The 13,440-nt window shown below is 43.1% G+C and overlaps 1 protein-coding gene across 8 annotated transcripts in view; it reads right to left on the bottom strand.

Moving 5' to 3' along the window:
* RAB4A (RAB4A, member RAS oncogene family) overlaps positions 1-13,440 on the bottom strand; it is a 32,622-nt gene that overhangs the window by 825 nt on the left and 18,357 nt on the right. For 3 of the 8 annotated variants that reach the window (XM_053607603.1, XM_053607605.1, XM_053607604.1), the window contains exons 2-5: positions 8,413-8,475; positions 6,769-6,885; positions 4,369-4,464; positions 255-391 (exon numbers count right to left, since the gene is read on the bottom strand). In XM_053607603.1, coding sequence (XP_053463578.1) covers positions 276-391; positions 4,369-4,464; positions 6,769-6,885; positions 8,413-8,425 — 342 coding nt within the window. In that variant the 5' untranslated portion in view covers positions 8,426-8,475 and the 3' untranslated portion in view covers positions 255-275. Of the gene's footprint in view, positions 1-254; positions 392-2,124; positions 2,616-4,368; positions 4,465-6,768; positions 6,924-8,412; positions 8,476-13,440 lie in introns of those variants that run through there. The other 5 variants (XM_053607598.1, XM_053607601.1, XM_053607599.1 and 2 more) reach the window with 4 other exon arrangements.

Genomic DNA, 13,440 nt, shown 5'->3' with positions numbered 1-13,440 from the left:
AAAAAGAATTCAATCCAAGAAAGTCTCCTCAATAATGTAAGGGTGAAGGATATCTCAAGCTCTCTTGTCAATGACTATTTGCCCCTCCTTTCTTTGTAAATAATAGTATGAGAATTTCCTATGGAGTGTGAATTCTATCAGTCAGAACATCTAACTTTACCTTAGTGATCACCTCTCCTTTTCCTACCACAGCTTTGAAGAGGGCTTCTGCAGTTAAGGGGGAGAGACTGAGGGCAGTGACCCTCCATACCCACCTGTGTGCTCTCTCACAGCTTCTAACAACCACAGTCCTGAGCATTTGGGGCCTGCGCACGCCGTGGTGACCTCAGCTGTCTCAAGGCAGCGTCTCCATACTGAATACCTGAGCCCATTCTTTCTGGGTCCAGCTCACCTGAGGACCAAGCAAGTCTTTTAAATTGTTTTTTATGTTTCTGAGATCCCCAAAACAAGTGGAAAAAAAAAGGAAAGGGCAGAACACCATGTATATATACCACACTTTGAATAAAAAGGAAAAGGAGATATATATGATTGCTTGTACAGACATAAAATATCTCTGATAACAGCTAATTTCAGGAAAGAGTTCTGGATGGCGAGGTGACCAGAGGGGGTTATAATGGAGGAGGGGACTTCCCCCTGCATACTCTTTTTAAAATTTTTTTAGTATATCACTGCATATTCTTTTGTACTACTTGAATTTGGAATGATGTGAATATATTATGTATTAATTAAACAATTAAACTACAGAGATACAATTTTTCACTTCCCAAATGGGCCAAAACCCCAAGTATGGCAGTGCACCCCGTAGACATGACTTTAGCAAAAAAAAAAACCTGTTGACGGGAGAAAACTTTTTTTTTTTAATTGAGACAGAGTCTCACTATGTTGCCTTCAGTAGAGTGCTGTGCCATCACAGCTCACAGCAACCTCCAACTCTTGGGCTTAGGCGATTCTCTTGCCTCAGGCTCCCGAGTAGCTGGGACTACAGGTGCCCACCACAACGCTCAGCTATTTTTTTTTTTTTGTTATTGTTGTTTAGCAGGCCCGTGTGGGGTTCAAACCTACCAGCCCTAGAGCATGTGGCCGGTGCCCTAACCACTGAGCCATGGGCACCCTGACAGAAGAAAGTCTGACAGCTTCTACATAAACCCCAAAGCTTCGTCCTTTGACCTAGCAATTCCACTTCTGGGAATTTATTTTAGACTCATGCACATGTGAAATGATATATATAAAAGGTCATGTACTGAGGCATTGTTTGTAACAGCAAGTACTACCAACCACACAATATCCAAAGTCACACCAGTTACACAGCAGGAACATACACAGACCATACAGCTTGAGTATGCCTCATCTAAAATGCACAGTGTTTCAGATGTTTTTGGATTTTGGAATATTTGCATTATACATGTATATACAGGTTCAACATTGCTAATCTAAAAATGTGAAATCCAAAATGCTTCAAGGAGAATTTCCTGTGAATGTCATGTCAACATTCAGAAAGTTTCAGACTTTGGGAGTCTTTCAGATTTTAGATTTTTAGATCAGGGATGCTTGCCCTATATTATATAGTCTACACACATTATATGAATACACACACATGCACAGTATTACTGTGTATACAGAAACCATATGCTGATTTGGAATAATTCATAGATTATGATAAATGAAAAAAAAAGCACATGGTAAATTTTGTGTAAAAAGAAGGGAGGAAACAATGGTTCCTGAACTATACAAATGTGTTAACCATCTACAAAATTAAAACAAATACTGCTCAAGAATCCAAATTTATACCCTTATTTTTTTTTCTACTTAGAATTACGATTTCGGTGATTTCAGAAGAAATACATTTTTAAAAAGTTTTACAATGAGGCAAGTTAAATCACCTGCATCCATGGATACAATACCAGAGTAGCAAGGATATATAAATAAAACCTCAAGTTAAGCTTAATAATACTCAACACCAAGCCAACTTTAACAATAAATATTTATCTTGCAAAGTCTCTAAAAAAATTAACAGTTTTTGTACAACCTTGGTAATTTCTGTTTGTTTTCTGTTTAAAAAATACAAAAGGATGAAGTTTCCCCCTTCTGAGGAAACCCAACCCTCCCACCCACCAGCCTCATCCATCCCTGAGCCTTCCTCACACCCCACACTGAGGTGGGCTGGAACGTCTTCCAACAGGCCAGCCTCCCACAGCCTCCCATTTGCTCCCTAAGTGACAGCTACCGACACCACTTTCCTAACTGCTCTTGCTGAAGGTGGTTACTGCCTTCCTCTCACCCACCTAATGTACCTTTTGCAGCTCAGTTCTTTGCTAGGAAACCTTCCTCTAGACATTTACCAATGAACACTCTTTTGAGTAGCTTATAATTTTGGCTTTAATGACCCCTATGTCCCCCTGGTTTTTTTCACTAATTTTTGACCATTTCCTTTTCAAATCTGTGGCAGGTTCTTCTCCTTCCGCTCACCCTTCATCTCCAGGGTTCTGTTCTTGATCTCTGCTCTCGTCATCCAGAACGCTCTGTGCATAACCACATTCCTTCCACAGTTTCAGCTATTTTTATGTATTGATCGCTCCCAATTTATGCTGGCATCCCAGAATTCTCCCCCAAGCTCACTGCAAAGACAGCAAATCCCGAACAGAACCATCTTCATTCCCTCAGACTCGCTGCCTTTCCTCCTGCTCCACCATCCCTCCACTTAGTGACCAAGTGTGACAGTTAGGGGTCCTCCTCTTCAGCATCCCCCTTCTAAAAATCCATTGCCTGTCCTATTTGGTATAGGAGTCATATGATGCTGTTGCCTAAATATGCTCCGATTGGCTGTATCTCTTCATTTCTGCTTCCATGTCCTTGTTAAAGCTTTAACTGGTCATTTTACTTGGATTATTCAAAAATGCCTTAAAATGCCAGGTACCCTGGCCTCCAGCTCTGTCCTCCCTTCAATCTGTCCTCAACATAACCACTTACATACATAATTCATCTCAAGTTACAACCTAATCACATCTCTCACCAGCTGATCACCCACCTCTACCGCAGTGGTTCTCAATCTTGGCTGAACAAAAGAATCACACGAGATAAAATGCTGATGCCAAAACCATTATTTCAGCCCAATTAATTCAGCATCCTCGGAAGGGGGGGCCTGGGATTAGAACTTTCAATGCATCCCAAGTGACTTTAATATACAACAAGCATTGAGAATTGGTAACCTACAGGAAGTGTTCAAGATCCCTGATGAAGACAATTGGCTGGCTCCTTCCTTTCTTCAACCTTCCCTTCTGCTAATCCCTCTTCCTCACTCTCCTGGCTGGCTCATTCTTCCTTATATTTTGAAAGACAGAGCTCAGCCATAACCTCCTCTGGGAGGCCTGCCCTGGGCAGACAGGTTCCTCGTCTCAGTATTACCCTAAGAGCCTGAGCATCTCTCAATTGCTGTATCAACCTCACAACAGTGTACGTATCTTTTTATTGCCTCACATGGAAAATTGTTTCTTGAGGCAAGTGTTGTGATTTATTAATTTTTGTATCCCAGCACCTGGCAAGAAATAGGCAGATATTATAGCCGGGCGTTGTGGCGGGCGCCTGTAGTCCCAGCTGCTCGGGAGGCTGAGGCAAGAGAATCGCGTAAGCCCAAGAATTAGAGGTTGCTGTGAGCCGTGTGACGCCACGGCACTCTACCCGAGGGCGGTACAGTGAGACTCTGTCTCTACAAAAAAAAAAAAAAAAATAGGCAGATATTTGAATGAATTAATTAAAAGTGAATGCCCACAGATATTTAGTAATATTTAAATAAAAACCAACTCCAAGAAAGGATAACTACACCGTATTTTCTTAGCTGCCCAAGTTAAAATAAGTTAAAAATAACTTATTTTAAGTTATTTTTACTGAAGCAACAAACACAAAAATGAGGCATACTGCACTCTAGGCAGGCTCAGTTAGCTTTGGAAATAAAATTACTCTTAACTATAGAGCTCCACAATGCCCAGTCTGTGACTGCTAACCTTACATGATACACTTACTATTCCCTTACATGTTACCACTGGTCCTACAGAATTAGTATGTTAACTGTTAGAAAGTGGACAAAGGCCTATTCTTCCTCCTTTAAGTGACAGACCCAGAAAAGACTGTGGCTCTAGATGCAAACACCCGTTGAAGCCCTGGCCTGCCTACCGCAGCTGAGCTGGCTGCTTGTCCCTTTTTGCCTCAGCCAGGGGAGTATGACCTATGAACCCGTAAGTGGCAATTTTAGATTTGCAGGCTGCAGAAAGAGTATTCTTTGACCAAATGACTCCTGAAAATATTAAAAGGTAAGATTACTGAGCTAGAGAGTAAATATGCAGTTAAAAATTTTATTAATGGAAAGTCTTTTACCTGATTCAATTTTGTTAAGTATTTTTCTTGCACACTGTACAAAAGCCTCTTCTACATTCTCCCCTGTTAGTGCACTTGTTTCCAAAAACATCAGCTCTAAAATTGACATCAAACAAAATACAATACCATATTTAGAAGACAAATCATGATTCTAATTTACTAAAAGCCCGTTTCTCATTCTCTTAGAATAGCAGGCAAAATATACTGATTTAAAACTATATAACTCTACAAATATAAAACCAGTATATGTCAATGTATGTTTTTTAAAATGTTAGTAAAATTCTAAATTCTTCTGAAAAGTAACTGTTATCCTGTGCTGGCATTTGATCTCCTGAAGAGACTGAACAAGCAATCAGGACTCCATAGCTGGATGATGGGCCCGCAGGAGAGAAGCAGGCTGGCTAACCATTCTGTTCATTTCAGGTAAAGAAGCAATTTCTCTCTCCAATAATCTGTCACCACAAATACAATCTGCAGGTGTTTGTATTTTTCAGGGCACTGTACCGCAATTTGTCATCCAGCTCATGAAGAGGTCTTCTGTGAATCAGTGCTCTTTTTACATACCAGAGTGGCTGCCCCCGCACCAGAAGGCTTTTTCTGCTTGCTCTCCCCGGCAAAAAATGACCTCACCAGCCTCTTAAATCATTACTTTAAAGATGAGTTCATTTAGATGACATTAAAATTCCTTTTGTACTTTTGACATTGAGCTTCTGTATTTCTAAACAGCTTTAAAAAAAATTGTCCTGACAGCTTATGTGTTTCTTTCATGTTTATTTTCTTAGCAAGAAACCAAGAAATTTACAACAATATAATTTGATAGTCCTAAAGTCCAATCAAACATTGATAGTAGGATATTCTAGTTCTTGACTGGTTCTAAAAAACGTTATTTAAAATGTCTGAATTTTTATCGTTCTGTTACCCATAATAAACCTGTAATTTTAAGTGGCATTTTCATGTTTTCTGTATGGAAATTCAGAAAAGTTTTAAAGTCACTTATAACCAGACAACTTACATTTACTATAAGTAAAATAAAGCCAATAAGCCAAATATTTTTCCTACTTCTTCCCCTTCCATTTAGGACTAAAATTTGACCAACTTCCCTTCAAAATACATTAAAGAATGATGACATCTTTTCATTAGATCCTTTAAAATTTTTTTCTTTTGGTGGGGGACAGAGTCTCACACTGTTGCCCCAGGCTGGAGTGCTATGGTATCAGCTTAGCTCACAGCAACTTCAAGCTTCCTGGGTTCAGGTGATCCCCCTGCTTCAGACTTCCGAGTAGCTGGGACTACAGGCACCTGCCACAACATTCTATTTTTTTAGTAGAGATGGGGTCTTGTTCTTGCTCAAGCCGCTCTTGAACTCCTGAGCTGGAGCCATCTTCCCAGCCTCCTAGAGTGCTAGGATTACAGGTGTGAACCACTATGGCTGGCCTGTCTTTAAAAATTATCAGGATAAATTCCACTTTAGGCTGAATGCTCATGCCTTTAATCCCAGCACTTTAAGGGAGGCCAAAGTGGGAGTATCATTTGAGGATGGCAGTTTAAGACCAGGCTGGGCAACACTGTGAGACTCATCTCTATAAGAATAAAAAAAAAAAATAGCCAACGTAGTGGTGTACACCTGTAGTCCCAGTTACTCAGGAAGCTGAGGCAGGAGGATTGCTTGAGCCTGGAAGTTTGACGTTGCTGTGAGCTATAATGACATCACTGCACTCCAGCCTAGGAAGCAGAACGAGACCCTATCTCTATAAATAAATAAATTAATTAAAAAAAAAACATGTAATCCTGGATTAGATCTTAACCCCCTCAATAATTTAAAAATAAATAAATTTCACCTTAACCCAAGATCTCTAAGAGTCAAAGATCCAACACTAAAAAGTCATTACATAATATTAATATATTTGCTTTTATCATCAAAGTAACTTTCTTTACATTTATTATTATTTTTTTTAGACACAGAGTCTCGCTTCGTTGCCCTTGGTAGAGTGCCGTGGTGTCACACCTCACAGCATCCTCTAACTCTTCGGCTTAGGAGATTCTCTTGCCTCAGCCTCCTAAGTAGCTGGGACCACAGGTGCCCGCCACAACACCTGGCTATTTTTTTTTCGTTCTTGTTGCAGTTTGGCTGGGGTCAGGTTTGAACCTGCCACCCCTGGTATATGGGGCCGGTGCCCTACTCACTGTGTCACAGGTGCCACCCCATCACAGTAACTTTTGTAGGCAGAATACAATACACTGAAAATATGCTAAGTCTAAATTTATAGCAAAAACAATTGCAAATCCGGTATTTCCTAAATATAACCTTGAAATTCCAGTAGATGTTTTAAACTCAAGGAAATTTTATTACCCTCTAAACCTGGCCATTTGAAAAACAGTAAGAGATAAAAGGTCACTTGCCATTTTCTTGAGCAAATCTGGAGGCTTCTAAGAATGTGACTTCACGATCTGCATCCAGGTCCTTCTTGTTCCCACAGAGGATGATGACAATGTTCTGACTCGCCAGCATTCTGGCATCTGTTAACCAATTAGTAAGCGCATTGTAGGTTTCTCGGCTGCGTAATATAAGATTGTGAAAATAATACAAGTATTTTATAAAACTAGCAACTCCTTCCAGTCATTCTCACTACTCACACTGCTTTCCAACATTTCAGGGTAATGGCACCAACCCCGTTAAGGTAACTCAGACAGCCTGCATGCACCAGGTACATATCCCCTCAGGGATTGTTTCATTTTGTTTCCAGAAAAATGGGACAATAAGCCTGATAGCTTGCTGGTTTTTGTTTGCTCAATCAGGGTGCAAAAGGACACAGAACTTCCTTCCTTCATTTTACAGCTATCCATTAGCTTAGTAAGTCCAAGGCACTAGGCCAGACTCTGGGGAGCAAGATTCTGTAGCTAACTGCTGCCAATTACTCAGCCCTTGCAACATGCTGGCACTTTGTTTCCTAAGCTTTTATCATTTTAATTCTTTGTAAGAATTATACAGACTGCTATTACCCCCCTTTTCCATGAGAAACTCAGAGCCCAGCGAGAATGCCCAAAGTCATACAGCAGGGAGGCGAGGCTGGGCACCGCCAGGACCCGACCATGTCTGACTCCAGGACCAGCTCACGTCTAAGGACGTATTTATGACTATGACACTTTGTTACCCGGATCAATGACTTCACGCCTTAGCACGCAGAGCCTATCACTGGCTAAGTGTGTTGAGGGCTGGGCTGGGAACTGCCTGCCTTTTCATAGACGGGAAGGGGCTGGGTGATGCTCCTCACTGATGGTCCTCCAGAAGGGACTGGCAGAAGACAGCATCAGATGACACACTTCCAAGTTGGTGATAAGAAACGCTGATATCCGTGTGTTGTCTGTTGGAATTTCTTCAAGACAGGAATGATCTATAATCTGCACTGTCCCAGACAGTAGTCACCAGCTACATGTGGCTACTGACCACCTAAAATGTGGCTAATGCAACCATTTATTTAATTTGAATTAAGTTGGCCTATGTGGCTAATAGCTACCATATAATTGCTTCACATTAACTTAATTTAATTCTTAAGCCTCGTAAGGATTACAAGATTATTACCCTCACCTTACAGAAAAGGAAACCAAGGTCCAGGCAGCTGAAGCACCAGCCTGAGGTGGTCAATCAGACAGTAACAGGAGCTAGGCTTTGAGTCCAGCCAACCTCAGCCTGGAGTAATTCACTTGTAATAACCTACCACATGGAGAGCTGTGGTAGGTCAAGGAATGTGCCTTCCTAAATAAGCTTTAAGGAATGTGTCCAAGCATCATGTTAAGAAATATAATGAAGCAGGAAGGATTGTTTTACAGACCTAAAGCCTTACAAACATGTTTCTCTACATGGTAAAGTAGTGGTGGGGCCAGTTTCAAGGGCTCTAACACCCAGATGAAAGGGCTAAGGAGTCTTTCTGGGGGACAGCCACACTGCCTGTCCCAGGACACACACAGCACAGAGGACACTTTGCCAAGAATGGCCTTCAGGACACAGTGCCAAGCAGCCTCCCCACCCAGGGGAGCTGGAGTTACCTGGTGATGTCATAGACAAGGAGAGCTCCAGCTGCACCTCTGTAATAACTTCGGGTCACAGACCTGGAAAAGTCACACTGGCTTTACTTGCAATCAATCAAGACACTTTACTACTAAATTCCATCTTCCCGTGAAAAACACCCATTTCTGCTTTGTAAAACACAACATGGGGACAGATATGGCTGTAATAAAAGAAATGATTCAAAGATAGTGAACATATGTATGAGGAGTTCTTCTGTCTGAAACCACGTTACAGAAACGACAGGGGTGCTAGGCTGGTACAAGTAGGAAATCTCTCAGAAGGGATGTGCCCTCTGAGAACCTATAAAGAGAATCAGGTGTCTGCAGGCAGAAGGGAGCCATTGCCAACTCTATGTGGGTGCTAAAGGACTTCTCTATGGGATCCCTGTCTTCCTCCCACCCCGCCCCAAGCATGGCTTCCTCCACCTTCTGGAGAAAAGAGACATGCTCAGATGAGAGAGAACAGCCTCAGCTCCCAACAGTCACCCCTGCCCGGCTCAGATGAGAACAGCCTCAGCTCCCGACAGTCACCCCTGCTCGGCTCAGGTGAGAACAGCCTCAGCTCCCGACAGTCACCCCTGCTCCACACACACTGGGCCCACTGCTACCACTGAGGAGGAGGCTGAGAGCCCAGCACATCTGGCTCTGCTCACATTCACAAAGACTTTTTTCTTTCAGTGATACACCTTCTCCCCTGCATTATCAATTTCTCCATCTTTGCTAGTTTTCCTATTAGCAGAGTAAAAATGGCTCTGGTACCTCCCATCCTAAAACATCAACCAAAATATGCTGTGCAATCCATTCAGCTACTTTTCTACCATTTGCCCTTCTTCATATCCAAAAAAGTTCTCAAGAGTTGCCTTTACCTGCCTTTTCTGTTTCACACTCCCCTTAAATAGGCTATCAAGGTCCCAAGACTCCTGTGCACCCAAGGATAGTGGGCATTTCTCTGACCTCACTCACCCTCATGGCCGCTATGCCCTGCTCTCTCCTGCTCTCCCACCAGCCATTCCTCCATCTCGGATCAGCCTTCTGAATCTGCCCTGCTGATAAGCAAGGCCACAAGATGGGTTCCGGGCTCTCTTTTCTATTAACATTTGACTCAAATTTTATTTCTCACCCAGGTTACTTCTAAGAGCCAATTGTTGCCCCACATCTCCATGTGACTGACTACCCGATAAATACATCACACTTAACGTTTACAGGACAGAATGCTCTCTGGTTCTCTCTCTCCACACACTCTCACCTAGGAAGGGGCATCACCTTCATGTCTGTCTTGGCTCTTTCTTGTCCATTCCCACATTTGGTCTGTCGGCCAAGTTCTCTCTCACAATGAACACGTCCTGCTGCTTCACCAGCACCACCCTCATCCTGGCTCAGCTGCCACGTGGGTCGTCAGTCCTTTTGCCAGAGCAGCCCCTCATCAGAGTCCCTGTGTTCAGGCCATGCCCCACTCACTGTGCCAGGCCCCTGGTTCCAGCCCCCTCCCACCCTGTCTGGGCTTGTCACTGAGGAGTGCCGTCTCCTCAGTGAGCTTATTGGAGTAGGATCCCACCATGTAACTCAGCCCTTGTGGGAACTCGCTCATCTTGTGTTTCCACGCTGGCTGTCTGCTTCCCCTCCAAGAGGCAGGGCTCTGCTCTGTCACTCACCAGAGTACCCTGGTGCTAGAGCAGGGCACAGACCACTGCTCGGTAATCACTAACCATCCACATGTTGGCATAATAAAAAATAACTGCAGCACAATAATAATAAGGAAACATATTTGACCTTGTCCTTAAACCCTCTGGGATTCTCTGAAAGAATGTCTTTTGTAAGCTAATGAGTTGACTGGGGGGCAGCGGCTCAGGATGGGGGCTGGTGCCCAGGGGAACCAACTTGTGATTAGAGAATGGGAACTTCTAGCCCTCCCTCAGACCTCTGAAGAGGAAAGAGGAGCTGGAGACCATGATGACCAACCAAGCCTATATAATGAAGCCTCCACAAAAGCCCAAAAGGAGGTGGTTCTGGAAGGCACTGCATCCCCAGAGGGCATGGAAGCTGTGCACAAACCCCCACCTTGCCCTCTACATCTCTTCCATGGCTGTTCCTGAATTGGTTCCTGTATGACAAACTGGTAATGTTAATTAGCAGTGTTTTCCTGAGTTCTGTGAGTCATTAGTGAATTCTCAAACCTGGAGGGAATGTGTGTGTGCACGCTGTGGGAACCGCCACATTTGTAGAAGCCCAGGCAGAGGTGCAGGCAGCCTGGGCTGCCCACTGGTGACTTGCATCTTTGCTAACTCTGGGTAGTGCCAGAATTTAATTTAGTTTTTGGACACCCAACTGCTATGAGAGAATCAAAACAGCTGGTGTAAAGAAAACCCCCATATACTTGGTGTCAGAAAAAAAGATACCATAGAAATGAACAGTCCCTATCCTTGCAGAATAAAGAAAACCCATGGAACTCGCAGAAAACAAATAAAACTACTCGCTATTACTTTGCTACTTAGAAAAGGGCACTATCCTGAAACTCCAAGGCAGGTGTGCAGCATGGAGCTTCCCCTTCTGCTTTTAGCCTCCTACCTCCACACCTCCTAAGAACTGCTGCTTGGTCGCCTGTGGCAGGTGGGAAGGAGTGGTTGCCAGCAGCCTGGGAGGCAAGAGAGGAAGGCCCCACTCTCCCCCGGGTGGCAGATTAAGAGGCAGCTCTTTTCTATCTTAGCGGGCAGGCACCTGACTTGTAGAGAAACAGGAGCCCAAGAGTTCTCTTTAGGATAGGCTGTTACATTTCCTTCACATTTATTTTACAGCACTGTCTTTTAACATAAGGCTTCTCATATAAGTTGTTCAGGTATACAAATTTAAGAGTTTCAGAATATCTTCTTGAAGTGTTAAATTTTTTTTGCAAAAGTAATTTTAACCAATGTAACACATGCACATAGTTTTAAAGTAAAGGTCTTGAAATGAAACACAGCCATCTCTTACTTCATTCCTCGCCAGGAGGTTCCCCCGAGGTGAGTACTCTTCTTCAGGTATGTGATTTTTTTTTTCTCCAATTAAGTCATTAAGAGAAAACGGATTGAGCCCCTATGTGCTAGACACTATTCTGAACATAGGAGTAACAAACTAAAAACACAAAAGCCCCTACTCTCACAGATCTTATAGTTTCTTTCCTCTGGTATTTGCTCTCTTCTACAAAGTGCTTAGCAAGTTATTAATATTAGAGCTGACTGCTTCTCTGCTTCCGTAAGAGTCTCTGGCCGCTTATAGCCGGCCTTACTTCCAGTCCTTGCCTCCCCAGGTGGCGGCATCTGGCACAGTAGCTGCTGTCCTGGTCTTCCTCCAGGGTCCCTCTGAGTCACCTCTGTGGTTCTCCAGGCTGGAGCCCTTGTTGGCTTCATCTTCCTCTCTCTGAACTTACACTGGTCAAGTATATCCTCCTGAACTTTCTTTCTTTTTTTTTTTTTAATGTTTTTATTTGATTTCTTTCTTTCTTTTATTTTTATTTTTTTTTGTAGAGACAGAGTCTCACTTTATGGCCCTCGGTAGAGTGCCCTGGCCTCACACAGCTCACAGCAACCTCCAACTCCTGGGCTTAAGCGATTCTCTTGCCTCAGCCTCCCGAGTAGCTGGGACTACAGGCGCCCGCCACAACGCCCGGCTATTTTTTGGTTGCAGTTTGGCCGGGGCCGGGTTTGAACCCGCCACCCTCGGTATATGGGGCCAGCGTCCTACCGACTGAGCCACAGGCGCCGCCCATCCTCCTGAACTTTCTAAGAAAGACATTTCTAAGAAAGATAAACCTTCGTCCCCTCTCCATTCTTGCATATTTGAAGATATTCAGATTTCACTCTCACACTCAGAATTTAGCTGAGATTAGAATTTTAGGTCAAAAACATTTTTTGCACTGAGTTTTGAAGGCAACTCTTCCTTTTAGCTTCCAATGCTCTGCTGAATGGTCCAAAGCAATTTTAATTTCCAATACTTTATATCTGACTGTTTTTCCCTCTTGGAATCTTTCTGAATCTTCACTTCATCCCTGCTGTTCTGAAATTTCACATAACATGCCTGGTCTGGATTTTTTCCTACTCATTTATATCTGCCAATCAATCTGGGATCTCATTCTTTTTTTTTTTTTTTTGAGACAGAGTCTTAGTTGTGCTTGATAGAGTGCCATGGCATCATACCGCACAGCAACCTCAAACTCCTGGGCTCAAGTGATTCTCTTGCTTCAGCCTCCCCAATAGCTGAGACTATAGGCACTCAATACAATGCCCGACTATTTTTAGAGACCCTGGCTACTTTTAGACAGAAGGTCTTGACCCTATGAGCTCAGACAATCCATCCACGTTGGCCTCCCAGAGTGCTAGGATTACAGGGGTGAGCCACTGTGCCCGGTCTGGGATCTCATTCTTCCAGTGAATAATTTTTCTTTATTGTTTCTTCTGTCTTCTGGCATGCCTAATATCCAGGCATTACACCTCCTTGACTAATTTTAGGGGATTCTTTGTGTTGTCTCTTCTATTTTTCACCTTGAGGTTCTTGTTTTACTTTCTGAGAGTCACTGCCCTACTTAAAATATTATTCTGTGTTATCTTTTAAAATATCATTTTGGGCTGAGTGCTGTGGCTCACACCTGTAAGCCTAGCACTTGGGGAAGCTAAGGCAGGTAGATTGCTTGAGCTCAGGAGTTTGAGACCAGCTTGAGCAAGAGCGAGACCCTATCTCTACTAAAAATAAAAAAATTAACTGAGTGTTGTGGTGGGCACCTGTAGTCTCAGCTACTCGGGAGGCTATGGCAAGAGGTTCGCTTGAGCCCAAGAGTTTGAGGTTGCTGAGAGCTGTGACACCACAGAACTCCACCCAGGATGACTGAGTGAGATTCTGTCTGAAATAAATAAATAAATAAAATATAATTTTGTTCTTATTAGGACTTGAATGTAGTTTCTGCTCTTATTTCTGAAAATACTATAATTTTAGTGTATTGTTTTCCTGTCTTCTCAATGTTCCAGCTTTATTTTGGGT

Source organism: Nycticebus coucang, chromosome 10, assembly GCF_027406575.1.
Source record: "Nycticebus coucang isolate mNycCou1 chromosome 10, mNycCou1.pri, whole genome shotgun sequence".
NCBI classification, from domain to species: Eukaryota; Metazoa; Chordata; class Mammalia; order Primates; family Lorisidae; genus Nycticebus; species Nycticebus coucang.
This window is presented reverse-complemented; position numbering and strand designations above follow the sequence as displayed.